Genomic DNA, 17768 nt, shown 5'->3' with positions numbered 1-17768 from the left:
GGGAAAATATGTTTATTACACTTACACCCATTTATTCATTCAAGCACTTATACATTTTATATTGTTATATTCATTTTAAAAATCAAATGTAAGAAAAATGTGCTTAAAAATAGTAGCCTTCTAAGTCATTTCAAAATTATGCCTATTTTAGTGAGACAGTGTTTATATAGTTTTTCATGACTTAAATGAGGTTCATTGGAATTTGTTTCCAAATTATATTCCATGCTTCCTTACTTGAATAGATTGAAATACTAAATATACAAATGCTGCATTTCCTGCCCAGGATTATTCCATGGTTTTTCCCAGCATGGGTGGCATCCCCTAACTTTGTGCAGTAGACATCACTAAATGCCGAGTAAGTGCATTGGCAGTGATTCATGGTCAAGATTCTAACCAAACATTGTACTATGCTATAATAGAGGGCTGGATAGGGTGTGCTGATAGAAGCTCATGTATAATCGAACATGTCTCCAGCATCTCACAGTTCTGTCTCCTGTTTCATTTTCTGTCCTTTTGCTCAGACTACTGTCTAGTTCCAACCAATTTACTGTAAACTGGGGCATGAAATTCAGGTAACTAAACTTAGGTGCAGAATGCAAGAGAATAAGATTTGAGGTGCATACTGTTTCTAGAGCTTGTTTGAGCTGCCTACAGCCTTCCCAATATTTATTTACTGAGTTGCTCAAAAATTTATATATTGTCTGTTTGCATAGCACAAGAGTCCCACAATAGTGATTTGGGGAAGCACATGCAATAGAATTTAAATTAGTTTAAATCTTTACAGAAGCTAGTGTTCAAAGAATTAAATGTGCAGGTATTTAGATATGTGACAGTTACAGTTTTTATGTACATTTTGGGTGTGTATTAAAGTAAATAATGTATATGGATATTATAAAGTTTCTAGGATAGGTTTAAGCTCTTTGCAGAGTAAACATGGCATCCCGCACAAAGGCCATATTGTATCCTGGGCTAGCCAGGATCCATCTAGCATTTGGAAGTCACTTTATAGACAGGACTAAAGCACATGTGGTAACTCTGAAGGATCCCTGATGTTAATTACATGGATATATTTTTGAAGAAGTGTCTAGAAAGGTGTATAAGTGTAAAAAAAGGAAAAAGAAAAAGTACAGTCAACAGCATCTGATGATTGTTTTCATGTAACAAAAATCATCTTGTGGACAACAGATTGCATAGCCTCCTCTTAGTTTCCTAGTCTTGAGTCAGAGCTGTCAACAGCAAGAAAGGAGAGGAGACATGAAGAACTGTCTAATAGCTAGCAATTGCCAAAACTGTAACAGAGTGCCTTAGAAAGCAGCACATGCCTATAATTAAAAGAGATAAGAAAAAGATAAAAAGTAATATGAAATGAGAATTATATAGATAATTTAAAAACAACTTTATAGGCTAGTTATATATGATTGAAGTCTTTGTACGGAGGCTGTCTGGGCCTCACCTTGTTGGGAAGACATACAGTATTCCTGTTTCCCCCAAGGAAGATGGTCAGGGCTTTAATATTGTCTCATGCCAACAAAATTCACCAAGATTGTAAGGAATGTGATATAGTATCCATTTAGGAATGCTATTTGTCAGAGTATATTCTTCCTGTCATGATAATCTATTTTGGAAGATGATATATAATAACTGTTTGGGGGTTTTCTGGAACACTTCAAAGTAATTTGAAATATTGTAGCAGTTCATATCTAAATATTATTATTGTCAGGTCCAAACATTATGGATATCTTCTTATTGAATAAACTAACAATTATCTCCTGAAGTTGTATGATATTCAGCCTGTGTTCAGCCTCTCCATCCATAGCTCATGTGTTTTCTGGATTTTATATTTTCCTGAAAGATAGATACAAACTGTCTTTACATATAGCTATTTCATATAGAGTAAAAATACGTGAGTATTTGAGAGGCCATTTTTTAAAATAAGAATATTTACACTTGTTATGGACTTAATTTTCAAGTTTGTTACATGTGTATTTTACCATGCTCTAACATCCTATTATTGATTAAATTGTGTATTTCTACTAATAAAATTCTAATTCTTTGTTTCTTGGATAGGGGACTATAAAACCTTGTGATATACATAAGATTTAATTGTCCATAAAATGTTTATAGTTAAGAAAAATAGAAAAGCAGTAAAAATAGAATTGCTAATTTCACATAGTCTCCTACCCTGCTTAGTAATATTTTAAGAACATTTACTTCTCTGGGGCATATACAGTATATGAAAAATGTGAGTTTGCCTTGGGGGAATGAGATGAGTATAGCAACTTAGTATTTCTGTAGTCTTTGTCATTATGGGACTCAATTGCTCAGCTCTACTTTGGGTTGTGCCTTGGCTCTGCGAGGTGGGACAAGTGAAAAAAGGAACCAAAATTACTCACTGTCAACAAAAGACAAAAAATGGAATATCTCCAAAAAGATAGAGAAACACAAAAGAAATGATGCCCGTTTACACAGTGCAGTACCTATTTGTTTTCACTGTGGAATACCATCCAGTTTATCCGATCCTGTTTACACATTGGAGCACAGTCTTCTTCATACAATGGATTACTGTCCTTTTTACACAAGAGAGTACCTTGCAATTCACAGTATAAAACACAATCCTGTTCACACAGTGAAGTAGTGACATAACTGCCTGTTTACACAATGGAATGCTATCCAGTTTATAAAATGGAATACCATCCAGTTTACAGTGGAGTGCCATCCTGTTTACAAAATGGAGAGCAGTCCTGTTTACACTGTTAATCACCTGCCTGTTTATGTAGGAATAGTGAAATACTATCCAGTTTACACAGTGAAGTAATATCCAGTTTACAGAATGGAGTACTACCCTGTTTAAACAGTGAAAAATGCCATCCTGTTTATACAGTGGAGTATTCTCCTGTGTACACAATGGAGTACTATCCATGCAGATCAACAAGCAGAACTTAAATGTGTGCATCACTTAATGTGCAGAACAGATACGAGTCCTCAGCATGCAATCTCATTCACAAGAGTTCATGGATTATAAATTCATAGTTGTCAATGGGTTCGGAAATAGAGATACTGATTATCTTTCTAGGAGATCATTAGATAAAGAGTTAAAGGCTTGTAGTGTATCAATGATATATTTTATTTGATTCTGTTGCTAGGTACATAGATTTTTCTCAAGTTCTAAAAGTAATTCCAGAGAACTAGTCATCCCATGGAAGAGCGCACTAACTGGTTGTCTGATATTAAATGGTTAGCACTGAAGCTCACATAAAAGTAACATTATATAGACTGCGCATGTTGTATATGTATATTACATACATATATATATATCAACAATTAATGAAAAAAGAAGCCAAGAATTTAAAAATAGAACAGAAGGTTATGTGCAATATTTTGAGGGGAGGAAAGATTTTTATAATCAATCAAAACATAAAATACAATATTAAAAATAATTCTCATGATATATTTATGACCAATGTAGTTTCCTGTTTTATTCTGCTATTACAAATGGTAAGAATTGTACAATTGAAGTAAATATTCAAATGAAAGAGGAAATTAATGCCAGAAAGTAGAGAGAGAATGCATAGGATGATATGAACACACAATGAAATGTGACAATGATATGGGCATGATTTATCTTTAGGAAAATAGAATAATAATGAAAAGCAAGGGTTGCATTTCTAGCCCATATGGAAAAATAACTCTCAGATACATCCATCAGATATGTAGATTTGTTTGGCTAGGTTTGCTTTTCCTTATCTGTGATTAAATATTTCTGGAAATGTAGACATTCAACACAGCAGTGAAAACTGATTCTGAGAATACCTCCACGGACAGTGTGGATGTTTTGGTGCATTTGGGCTGACATTACTCATTTTGTTGGCATAGTAATAGGACAAGAACTCCTGCCTACAGTTTATGGTTTGAATCCTGGTTTAAACATTACCCAACACTGGGCTCTTTATTCAAATTTTTAGTCTCCTGGAGCTACTTATTATTCCTATGTGTAAATTAGATCACCCTAGTACTTACCTTATGGGACTTTCATGAAGATGGGATCTCAAATAGATAAATGGTGCCTAGAGAGAATATGACACAAGTCAATGACAGCTATTTTCATTGTCTTTGGTTTTAAGACCCAAATTAATAGATATACAATGCAATGTCATTCATATGGCAAGAACCCACAAAGCTATTTCTATCAGAATTCTGTTTTGTAGATGCTGAGCCTAGACAGAGATACCTGATTATATACATCAGAGTTTCTACTTGACCTAATTTGTCTAAACTCTGTTCTTATTTATTTTCATATCTTGTACAAAATAATTAAAAAACATTGTTTTAAACCTGGAATCCTCAACATAACATATTCTCTTGGGTTTTTCTTTTAAATTTTCCTAGTGATTGAAATTGATTGATGTAATTTAATAAATTATTCATAGATCCGCTTAAACCCTTCAATAAAGGTGTCAGACAGTAATTTAATGTTTCATTATTGTTGCTGTCCTGTGCAAAGAATAACTAGTTTCTTCTAGAACTTTCAATTTTGCAAACTCTTGCTCAGCTACTGACTGTTCTTTGGTCAGAGCTGAAAGTCATTTTATTGTAACTTATCATGTGAGTTGAGAGTATGTTGGATGTAAATGTGTGAGTATCCTATCCCATTGCCACTTGGCTCCTTAAGAGAAGGGTAAGAGTTTGTCATTTTGTTTCTGGGGAAACTTATTCAAGTGGATTAAGGACTTCCTAGAGATCATATAGGAGATCAGTGACATTCCTAGGTATAGAACTTGGAATACCCTTGACCACATTACCACCTTAATATTTTGTCATGTCATAAGTGAATAACTTTCCCTAATATTCCCTAAAATTCTGTCAGCATTATGGGTTATACTGGTTATCGGGATCTTATCATTACTATTACTATGATTAAAATACCATGGTGAAAAACAACTTGGGGAGGAAAGGGTTTATTTTATCATATATGTATTGTAAACAGCCCATTACTGATGGAAGTCATAGTAGAAACTCAAGCAGGACTACAACCTAGAGGCAGGTACTGAAGCAGAGTCCATGGAGGAGGGTTGCTTTCATGGCTTGCTGCTTTCATGTTGCTTAGTCTGCTTTCTCATACAAGTCAGGACCACCTGCCATGTTCCCAGAGTGATGGGCCCTCCCATATCAATCATTAATCAAGAAAATTCTTCATAGATTTGCATACAAGTCAATCTGATGGTGACATTTTTCTCAGTTGAGAGTCCTTCTTCCCAAATGACTCCAGCTTCTATAAAGCTGCATAAATAATATTAATATTAATAATAATAATGATACATTCAGAATAACCAGCACCACAGACTCATTATCTCTTACAGTTAGGGTGTACAAAGATGCCTCTGTTGAATCTATTTCACAGTTTTAAGTACTTGAATGTATAAACATTTTATGAGAGGAGAAAAATAATGACCAGTATTCAAGATGGAGAAAACCCATTTCTATTTCCGAGCAAATGGAACGGTTGAGAATTTACAATTTACTTAACATACTTGTGTATTACTTTTGATTCTGGTAGTAGTGAGCTGTATCTTCATTTATGTCCTGTGCCATATGCCAGCAGTAGTAAAAACTGCTTGGCTTTTAACACTCTGCATAGGGCACATTTCCTAAGACAGAAAGAAAAGAAAAAAAAAACTACTTTCAATTGCTAAGATACAAAAATTTGTATAGCTCAATAATTGAAAATCTAGCCTCTGTGCTGAAGAAATAGCTTGGTGAGTAAGGAAGACCTTAATTCAATCCCCAACTGTCAGTCACAACAGATCCATGGGGATTTTCACCTCTGTCCCTCACAGCCACTGTGACCCATGTGTTCATACACACCCACACACAAATACACCCCTGAAGCCTCTCTACACACACCCCCACACACATACACAAACACATATTTATAATTAAAAATAAACCTTTGTCTTCAAAGGAAGTTAAATGGAAAAATGAAAATGTGCTGAAAATATGAATATACATAAATAAGTTTTCTTTTGAATGAGCAATATGTCATTTGTTGAACGCTTAAGACATGTGAGGCTTATGCTAAGGTCTTTTAAGGAAACTACACCAGAAAGCCTTGCTGTTGGTTGTATTTGCTATGGTATATGTCAGGCAAGGCATCCTGATCCTGTGAGTCTTAGTCTCACCAGGTTGCGATCCTAGGTTTGCTTAGTAATAAGCTAATGATAAATGACAGTCCATACATATTGATTCTTTGATCTGTATTTTTGTTGGTATTGTCTACTTACCATTATTTTAAATTTCTTAAAGACATGGCCTCTCTATGTATTCCTGGCTGGCTTAAAACTCTCTATGTAGTCCAGGCTGGCCTCAAACTACCAGATATCCTTCTGCCTGTGCCTCTTGAGTGCTGGGATTAAAGGTATGCATAACCATACCCAGCCTAATTTCTTTATTTAATTTAGCTAAGCTTTTTTTGTTACTATATACTATTGATCCAGTAAGAAATATTTTTACTATTTTTGAGCCTAATATTCAGAAAATCACATAGGTTTCTGATATTCCTTTCCCAATCATAGATGCCCATTCACTAGAATCCAGAAATACTTGCAGATATCATATTTTCAATGTAAATAGTCTAATAAGACTCTTCAGCTGGGTGTTCGTGGCACATGCCTTTAATTCCAGCACTTGGGAGGCAAAGGCAGGAGCATCCCTGTGAGTTAAAGGCCAGCCTGGTCTACAGAGTGAATGCCAGGATGGCCTCCAAAACGATACAGAGAAACCCTGTCTCGAAAAACTGAAAAAAAGAAGAAACATCAACATTCATGTTTTGTTCTTTACAAAGCACTCCCCTTTCCACCTACATATACCTACTATTAGAAAGTATCTGACATTCTACTGTGTTAATATGTGTGTGTATGCATATGCATGTTCATTGATATATATGTGTGTGTGTGTGTGTATGCCTCTCTCTCTGTGTACATGCATGTGTCTATATATGTCATATATGAGTGTGTGTTTGTATGTTTGTGTGTTTGTGTGTTTGTGCATGTATGTTTATCTGGATGTGTATATGTGTATCTGAGTGTGTATGAATGAGGAAGTGTGTGTTGCTGGGCCTGGGTCTGGACCTCACAGACAGTGTAATTGCAAGGACAGCTTCATGAAATTTTATGGTCTTTAAGGTATCAAGTCATTTTCACTTCAGTATTCTTTTTTTTCTTCTACTTGACAAAACTGACAGATTCCAGGTGTTGAGGTTGAGAATTCGGTGGTGTTGGAGTTTGCATGGTTTCCTGCCAAAGCCTCATTTCTGATGCAATGAGAAGATGCAATTTGCATGCTGTTAAGAATAAAACATATCCAAAGAGTGCTATCATGCCAAAGCAGATAGTTTTTGTTGCTTGAGCAGCACCTCTAGATCTGGTATGCTAATAAGGGAGGATGTCTTTCATAAATCCCGCCCTTCCCTCTTACTCTTCCATGGGAGCAGTGTATATGTTAATAGGAATCTGAAGGTTTTGCTTGTACAAAATATACATTTATCTATGTTCATATAAGCATTGTTTATGTAATTGTTTATGAATGTATATACAGTGCTTTATTAAGTGTATGTGTATGTATGTGTGCATACATGCACACATAGATAAGTATGCATAGTGTCATTTCAAGTAGATTCTGTTTAACTATCTTTTGAAGTGTTCTATTAATATAATTAAAAGTATATGAAGAATAAGCATTTTAACAAGTATGATGCTTCAGATTCAATTTAAAATTTTGATGTATTACAAAGTAGTAGCAGGCTATTTTATAGAGTACAATTAAAACATCAGACACCAATGTCTACCTTTCTAACCTTAAATGTAGTTGAATACTTAGAGACAAATACTTTAAATCATGTACCTTTTCCTCTTTGGATCAAATAGGAAAGCTGAGATTGAATGACTTAAGCTCTAGGTATCTTGATTTTAATTGAATTATTTGTATAAATGTCCCATAGTGATGGCTTCTTGCTAAGATGCTGCCTCTGTGGAGGAATGATTTTAAATTGAACCATCACATTTCAGGCTAAAATGACTCAACTGCCTGAGGCAGAAAGGGAGAAGATTGCAGAGCAAGTAGCTGATTTCAAGAAGGTGAAGAGCAAGCTGGATGCTGAGATCGAGATCTGGGATGACACAAGCAATGACATCATTGTTCTTGCCAAGAAGATGTGCATGATCATGATGGAGATGACAGACTTCACAAGGTAATTGTGTGGGAAACGAGGTGTGATGATTGGTGATGGCTACATGTTTGTCACATTGCTGAAATTTCCAACTTTCTCTGAGTGGCAAGGGAAATGTAAATATAGAATTAGAAAGCTGCAGATGTATAATCCTAGAATGGTGGTAAATATAGCACCATTTCTTATGAAACCATTGCCACATACTCTCTTACCTTCACACTGTGCAGCAGGGATCACGTTGTATTGTGGTAACAATTCTCTGTCTACAGAAATTGATAACTAGGGCATGTACTCTCTGAAGCTTGTGAGTGGTTTATACTTATTGTGACATCATCAGGACTTGTGAATTGTGGCATTCCTGAAATATAAATCAGTATATTTGAAACACCAATGCATAATGATGGCTATGAAGTAATTATGACACACACATACACACACACATACACACATACACACACACACATACACACACACACACACACACACACACACACACACACACACATACATTCCAGAAGCAATTCAAATGTTTTTGAGACTTTGTGGTAGCACAGACAAACTGTCCCTATTCTCTGTATAGTCTCTGTGGCAGTGGGAACCCTGTACATGTATCCTGAAAACTAAATGGTCTACACGGCCCATATCCCTTATTCCTGCCTGCCACAGTGGGGCTTAGATCCTGTGGCTGTGGGATGCCCACTTGAAAATGAGAATTCCTCAATGACTGAAAAACTGGCACTTGTCACCAACCTTTTATATCTCTATAAACAGGCTTTGTTTTCTCTATTTTCTGGCACTAACTGCTTGTTCTTTACCTCATTAATTGACCCAGTTCAGTGTGGTGGTAGTAAATAAAACCATAATAAATACTCCAGTTTGATGCTAAGAAGTTGCAGAGACCCAACATACAAAGGCTACTCCACATAAAGAAAGGGTTCACAAAAAGAGGCTCAGAAGCCCAGGCTGAACAAAATGAGAAGGAAGAGGCAACTGTGGAAGTTCTTGAGGAGGAGATAGCCAAATGAGAACAGGCAGTGGTTACTGAGTCCTAGGTCAAGGACCACTGACTCACTTGTCCAAGAAATCTTTGTGTAGGGTTGTTTAAGCATGTATACTCAATGAGGGAATCCTCTTGGTGGCATTGGCGTATTTTGAAAGCGCTTTGATGAAGATGTTGGTCTCTGTGTTGTTCGGAGTATGCTTTCATTAAAATTTCCCTTAGTTCTTCATGAGCTAAAATCTACTTACTGGAATATTCCAGTGAGTGGACTCTTGTCAATGTCACTCTATGTAGTCAATGACAAAAATTCTATGTCTGGGCTTTGGGTCTTCCCAGGCCAAAAATTTGCCTACTTGCTGAGTCTGGATTGAAAGGTGGACTATGAAACCTATGCACGTGGAAACTAAACCCAGACAGTGAGGAGACTCTTACCCTGATTCCAGAATATTTCTACTGGGAAGGGAAAGTCTTCAATAAAGGCAAACTCTTCAAGAGAACATCTTTTACAGTTGCCGAGCTACCTCTATTCATCCTTTAAGGAAATCAAGGCCATTAAGGGAAACACAATGCTGAAAAGCAGGTTGTAAATGTCTTCACATAATTAACCAAAGAGCAGCAAGATGTGCAATGGTTCTCTTACCAGTTGCTAAAGAATACAAAACTAAAACAAAACTTATGTAGTCTTCATGAAGCTACAACATTCCCAAAACAGAAAACTACCCTGTGACTCACATGTTACATGTATGAAATTATTATATCACAGTGTACTACATGGAAAATAACTTTATGATAGAATAATGAATAGATGTGATTTTAAATCATAATTAATTGGTAATACCCATTGCTTTTCAGTGGGAAAACTGAGAACAAGTTTCCTAATGTTAAACGCAATTAAGTAGAAAATTGAATGAACTAAAAATTCTGTTTCAGCTAACAGTCCTAAACAATACTAAAATGTCACATGGTAAACATTGTAATAAGTACTAGCTACTACATGTTATACTTTTTATATAAATGGCAAAAGAGATGAGCACAGAAATCACTACTTTTAAGTGGTTTAACTAGCAAATATTTGAAGATATTTAAAGGAAAAGTAAGCGTGATAATTGTACAGTTATTCAAAAATTTAAAGGTTCAAAACCTTTAAAAAAGGCATCATAGAAAGTATGTTGGGAAAAGGACACTTTAGTAGATGCCTTAATTTAGAATGTAGTATATGTTGAAAACCTTTGTAATCTATAGTTCACTTCAAGAAATGTATTTACAAAGAATAATCTTAAACATGATTTTTAAAAGTTAATTCAACCAGTATTATTGGTTGATTTTTATTTAATATTTTATTGAGCTTGATCTTAGACAATTTTACATGCTTACACAGTGTGTGCTGATCACTCTTGCCCTTCACGTCCCTCTCCTCCATGTATTCTCCTCCTCTCCATCAATTTCCCTCTCATGAGCATGTCTGCTCATTATGTGTTGTTAACTGAGATTGAGCAGGGCTTTCTCTGTTGGTTTTGAGTGATCTATTGCTGTCTCGTGGATTGAGCAGTGAGTAGCCATCTAAGGGCAATGGCAATGAACATACTGTGTACAGTTGTAAACATATAGTCACTCTCCTAGTGCCATTCATGTAAAAATAGGATGAGCTGCTGGATAAGGAAGAGTATACCAACAGTAAAGCCAGTTCTTCAACAGGATGTTTTCAGAATGTAAAATAATTGATGAAACAGAAAAGTACTCTGACCTCTATTTTATGAAACAATATCAGTGGCTACTCTATCCCTGTTCATGCTTTTTCTTTTTCAGTACAAAAATTATCCTCTAAAACAGACTCTGGTTCTATTTTTTAATCCATTGAAGGAAAATCCACTTGTCAAAGCTAAAAGAGAGTGAAGATGCCACTCCAAATTTCACTGGAAAGTACAAAAATTAGACTTATACATAGCATTTCATTATGAATGTCTTTTAGTTATCAGTTTCTATTTTTTCCTATTTAAACTTTGACAGTTTTTTCTAGTTATAGCCTGTAGCTTGATAATACCCTTTCATTCCTATTCATGCACAGAATAATTGAGTTTTGGTTTATGCTTCAGTGTCTACAGGCAGACATTCTAACAATCTCCTGATATTGTCCTTTCTTCATCTCTTACCATGTATATGCTTCTCTTTCTCCCCTTATCTCTATTTCCCCCAGTCACTGAATACACACACACACACACACACACACACACACACATATATATATATGTATAACATAGACATTTATATAGTTCACTATAGGAACCAATACTATTCCATAGTATTAAGCAGTAGTATATTTTGAAATTTCATCGTTGATGATTTAATCATATTTTACGCTTTCTAAAATTTGTTGATGCTGTATGATAAATATGGAGTCATTTTATGTTTCTAATTTAGTTTGGATTGGCCCCTAAGCTAGCAGAACTTACCAAAATTTCAGTTATATTCCACACAGACTTTCCCCAAATTAAGAGGGAATAAGCCGTCATACAAAATAACTTTTAGACAGCTAGAATTTTACCTTTATAAGATGTAAAAAAGAGTATGCATTTAAAATTACCTTGTATGATATTGTTTTAGTCAGTGTATTATTCCTATGAAGAGACACCATGGTCATGTAAACTACTATAAGAGAAAGCATGTATTTGGGGCAGACCTACTGTTTCAGAGGTCTGTCATCATGGCAGGAAGCATGGTGGCATGCAGGCAAACGTGGTGCTGGAGACACAGTTAAGAGTTCTACATCTGGATTTGTAGTCAATAGTATGAAAGAGACTCTGGTCTCAGAATGGGCTTTAGAAACCTCAAAGCCCACCCCCCAGTGACACACTTCCTCCAGCAAGGCTACTCCCTGGTGACCAAGCGTTCAAATCTGTAAGCCTATGGGGGCCATTTTCATTCAAACCAGCACAAATATATTCATTACATTTCAGTAAATCTGTTGCTTGTCCTTTGATATTGGCATGTGTCTATAGAGCAGGTGTTGAGATCCTGAAAAGACTCCATGGGCAAGGTATTGAGGAAATTATCCTAGATGAAGTACAGAAGAAAAGTGGACCCAACCAGAACAAGTGCTGTAATGTGGAACAAAGATCTATAACATACTGCTTCATAGCATTGATGATTAGACACATAAAATCAAGGGACTTGAAATTGAGAACTTCAGTGGACTTTGACTTTTGAGGGAATAGGAAATGTAGCCAGGTGACCAGCAATGCTCCCCTATTTGGGAAATACTCCTAAGAAATGATAGAAAATTGTAACACATACCAAACACATTATTCTCACCACTGCCCAAAATGTCAGTCATTAGAAAATGAGAAGATCATTATATTGAGAAAGGAGAATGTCCTTGTCTTTGGCACCCTACCCAGAAGTAGGAAAACTCCTGCTCATGACATGCCAGGAGAATACAAGATGGCATTTTAGGTGAGAATCTAGCTTGTCAGATATCCCATCCCTCTTTGAAACAAACACAAAATTGAAAACAAAACTGATGCCTAACAATTAAAAAATTAAAATTTATAAATCCATCTGCCTACCTCCTTCTGTTGACCACAATAGATGTGAATGTACATTTTATAAACATATGTTAAAAATCAAAATAAAGAGACATGAGCCATTGGGTGAAAGATACAATGATTTAATAAAAATTAGGACATTAGTTAAAAGATTTTTAAAAAGTTAGTAACAAATTATCAAGCATTCAAAGAGGAACAGCATCAAAGAAAAATTTTATAAGCCTCATTAAAATAAGACAAATAAGACACTTAACCAAACTGCTATGTGCAATTGGATAAATTCAATATAAAGTCTGTGAGATAATGATAATGAAGTATGAGATGAGAGGGAAAGAGGCTAAAATTACATAAAAGCAAAGATGATCCCAGCACACATACAATTAAAGTTTTGAAGACTAAGAATAGAATATTGTTTGGGGATAAATTAACATTTTCCATATATAAAGCTAAACCTCAATTTGCATATCAAAAATCTTACCCACACTTGGGGAACTTGAGCTGGAACAATCCTTACTAAACAGTTTTATAAATTGTATCACAGACATAATAACATTTTGTGTATATTCATGTTTGTGAGACAACACAAGGCAACAACTTGAATACTAACTCTGGGCAATGAGTTCCCTCCTAACACAAAGGCAGAGGACTACACTGTGTCTTTTCTCATTCTTGTGAACACTACCATGTCTCAGATAATCTGCTTTTATCTTTGTATATAGCTTACTGAACTATTCTGCAGATAATCACTTAGGCCACTTTTGTGCCTTTCTATCTCCAAATCTGCCTGCTCTACATTCTAATTTGTGATAGTTCAGTATGAGTGTTTACTTTATTGTTTCTATTTGAAGCCCTTGATGGTGCTATTTTTATAAGTAATTTATATCTTGTATATATCTTGGTTGTAACTCAGCTCCCTATTGTGTAGAATATAACATCTGCCTTGCCCTCTCTTATTCCTCATTAACCCCTGTTCTGTATCTTCTTTGGATTAAATTGTGCTATTATGATATTGTTGCATGGTGTTTACATTCTCCTAATGAGTATTTCTGAAGCATTCTTATGTAGTCTGTAGGTTGATTCTGAAAGGCTTTCAATAGTACTGATATAATTAACTTAGGCAGGAAACACACATGAGAACATACACTTAGAGCTGAAAGTTGAATTAGATTTGCAGCTAGTCTAATGTGTCTATAGTTATATGGAAAATAGCTTTCAATGGAAAGAAGCCTTAATTGAGCTGCAGTAAAATATCAGGCAGATATTTGTCAATGAAAAGCTTCAATTCCTCTTACCAGGGATTAGAGTGAATGTTCACAGTGGCTATTTATGTGACCTATATCTGTGAGGAGCATATTCCCATAAACAGAAGTTGGTGCTTTTGATTAGTTATTTTTTGACACAGGTTCATGAATTCAAATTAGCCCTGAAATCGCTACACACCCAAGGCTGTCCTTGTAAATGAGGGTAACCCTGAACTCTTGCTCTTCCTGCAACCACCACCAAACCAGTTCAGTCAGAAGCATGTGTATCATGTCTGTTGGCAAGTAAATATGAAGACATTTGCAAATGAATCAACTTCCATAATGAAAGAGCATTTCAATGATCACAAAAAAGTACAACATGCAAAGAAGGGTGCAGGGCCAGTGTTAAACTTACTTCATGGAGTAACTAGTGAAGAGTTTCACATAAAGTCTCCAATTAAGACCATGATTGCTAGTGTCAGTGTTGTCTTTTGTCTGGATAGTTTCACTAAGTGGCAAGATGGGGAAGATGACTTCCTAAAAGACGTGTACTGAAGAGTGACATATGCTTTCAAGAGACTCAAAGCAGTGACTTACGAGAAGAAAAGTAGCCAGGACAGATTTTTTGAGATATTTGAATGCTTTGATGAATGTATTTTATGTTTCAAGAAAAAAACAAAAATGAGGAAGAATATGAGATTGTGAAAAGAGAATGAAGAACTAAAGTCATCAATGAGACAGAAAGACAACATAAACAGTAGGGAAAGAAATCTCCAGTAATGACCATGATGATGATGATGATGATGACGACGACGACAAGAGGTGTAAGCATGAATCTATATAAATTTATAGGGCTATTTCTTCTAGTGTTGACTTTAGTGAGTGAGCTCAGCATCAGAGAGAAAATTCAAGTTCAACCATCCTCTTTATATTGTAAAATCCTTGTCTACTATTTTTGAAGTTGCCTCAGTTTTCGATCATCTAATTCAGTTTCCCCACATACTTCTTATCTAGATAGCCACATTAAGTTTAGGTTGTATAAAATACTTCTGAACTTTGACTTATATCCAAGTTTTTAAAGGATAGGTACATCATAAATGTACATATATTCAATAAAATAATATATAAAATTATTATAAAACAAACAAATTATAAAAGCAAAACAGTCAGTAAAGTAACAAAACATTTAAAAAACACAAAAAAAGTCTCCAAAATTTGTGAGGTTCAACACGTTTAATGTCTTGAGTTACTCCTTTCACTTGTTTATTAAATTATCTTTTAATTTAAAAATTAAAGGTTGCAATTTCAACTCCCCAATGGTACCAAGAAAATACTTAGTCAAGGTATTAGTTACTTTTTGTCAGTGTGACCTCATGCATGCCATTGACTTCTTAAAGGAGTTGATCTGATGGTGCCAACAGTTTCAAGGGAATACATTGGTGGGAATGCACTATCATAGTGTGGGTGACAGAAGCTTGCCACTCCTGATGTTGCTCACATCTCACTGAATCAAAAACAGACAGCTTGAGCAAGAAGAAGAAGAAGCAGATTATCACATTCAAAGCTCACACAGAGAAACCTACTAACTAGGCCACAGTTACGAACATTCTGTACCCTTCTACACCAGTTGGGGACCAAGTTAACTGTTACCCTTCCCATGGGCCAGCTCAAGGGAGCATGTAGAGAGCCTGCTTCAGCCCCCATGGTGTCTTAGTCAAGTAAAGATGTATCACTTGAGTTACTGGTCTATTAAACTAATAGATTCCAAACTGCAGTATTAGAAACGCTAGCTAGGAAAAAAATTAATTAAAATGGAAGAAGCAAGGATGACGAAAGAAGTGAGAAAGAAAAACTTTTGTTATTTTAGGATAGCACACAGGAAACAAAAGTGTAAACAAAGGGACATTTTAAGTGACAGACTTTACTAGACAGGGATGAGAATGGCAAGGCCAGAAGTAAGAGTCATAATTAATTATAATTCTTAAATTTAGGATCAATTTTTAAAATACCTTCATCTGTACTTTTTTACACAGAGAAATACATAATATGATTTAACATCCAATGAATCTTCATAATAACAAGAAAACAAACAATGCATCATCATCACCAACTGATAAAATTGAGAAGTTAAAATAGAATGAAAAAGAGAAAAGAGATTATGAAAAACCATTTAAAATACAATCTCATTATAAGTTATGGTCACATACCAGAATTTATAATATGAATTTAGAGTAACCTTTTTGAAAATTTAAACCCATATAACAAGTTAAAAGACACAGAAGCACACAGAAATTTGTTTTTCTAGAAATAATGGAAGATTAGAGGGAAGATCTCTCTTTCTAAAAAAATAATTTTAAAATTCATCAGTAACCCTCCTCCATTGCTGGTGGGAGTGCCAACTGGTTCAGCCACTTTGGAAATCAGTATGGAGATTCCTCAGAAAAATGGGAATAAACCTACCAAAAGACCCAGCAACTCCACTCTTAGGCATATATCCAAAAGATGCCCATTCATACAACAAGAATGTCTTTTCCACTATGTTCATAGCAGCATTATTTGTAATAGCCAGAACTTGGAAGCAGCCTAGATGTCCCTCAACCGAAGAGTGGATAGAGAAAATGTGGTACATTTACACAATGGAGTACTATTCAGCAGAAAAAATAATGGAATCCTGAGATTTGCAGGCAAATGGATGACACTAGAAGAAACCATCCTGAGTGAGGTAACCCAGTCACAAAAAGAGAAACATGGCATGTACTCTCTCATATATGGATTTTAGACATAGATCTGGGGAGTGCCAGCCTACAGTCCCATGACCAGAGAGTCTGGGAAACAGAAACTTCATTCAGTGGCTGATGGAAGAAGAGACAGACCCCCATGGTTAAGTACTGAGCTGAACTAAAGAAGGACAGTAACAGAGTGGGAGGACTGATGACCAAAGGGATTAAGACTATGCTGGTTTAACCCACAGAAACAGCTGACCTGACAAAGGTTAACTCTTGAGTCCCAGGCATCAGCCTGGGAATCCAGCATGGGACTGATCAAGACCCCGGGAATGTGGGTGTCAGTAAGGAGGCCTAGGTAATCTATTGAGCCTTGGGCAGTATATCAGTACTCATCCCGAGTATACCCATGGACTTTGGACTCTCATCCAACAATGTGAGATGCACTCTCACCCTGAACTCTTGGGGGAGGGTCTAGGCCATGCCCTATATGAAATGACAGACTATGGACACCCCCATGGAGGGCCTCACCCTCCCTGGGGAAATGAAGGGATAATGGGGGGGGGTTGAAGGGGAGGGCACAGGAGGAGGGGAGGGAAAGGGAGAGGGACCTGGAACTGACTTGTGAAGCAACCTTGTTTCTAATCTAAATTTAAACTGAAAAATAAAAAAAATCATCAGTAAGCAGGATAGCTTTAAGAAACAATGCATAATGACTTCCATTTGGTGGTTGACACTAACATGCATGTGGAGCACAGGGAGAAGGTCAGTTATGGCACCATGATCTTTTTTTTAACCCTTCAAGTTTTATTTTGAGATTGTATCTTAATTACAACATTTCTTGTTCCCTATCCTTCCCTCCAAACCTTCCCACATACAGCTCCCTAAAATAACCTAAAGGGTGCATATGATGTATGTTTTGGTGGATGACCATTTGGTACTGAACAGCAAATTGGTGTGCTCTTCCCCACTCCCAAATTACTCAGCTGCCTGCAGTTCTTCGTGAGGGATGGGGCCTGGCAGGCTTTTGTCATGAAGTTT

The 17768-nt window shown here is 35.9% G+C and overlaps 1 protein-coding gene across 12 annotated transcripts in view; it reads left to right on the top strand.

Moving 5' to 3' along the window:
* Nucleotides 1-17768, top strand: part of Ctnna3 (catenin alpha 3) — a 1429068-nt gene that overhangs the window by 1290059 nt on the left and 121241 nt on the right. For all 12 annotated transcript variants that reach the window (XM_040732537.1, XM_040732539.1, XM_040732546.1 and 9 more), the window contains one exon: nucleotides 8061-8242. In XM_040732537.1, coding sequence (XP_040588471.1) covers nucleotides 8061-8242 — 182 coding nt within the window. The remainder of the gene's footprint in view (nucleotides 1-8060; nucleotides 8243-17768) is intronic.

The sequence above is a fragment of the Mesocricetus auratus genome, unplaced genomic scaffold (assembly GCF_017639785.1).
Source record: "Mesocricetus auratus isolate SY011 unplaced genomic scaffold, BCM_Maur_2.0 Super-Scaffold_100027, whole genome shotgun sequence".
NCBI classification, from domain to species: Eukaryota; Metazoa; Chordata; class Mammalia; order Rodentia; family Cricetidae; genus Mesocricetus; species Mesocricetus auratus.
This window is presented reverse-complemented; position numbering and strand designations above follow the sequence as displayed.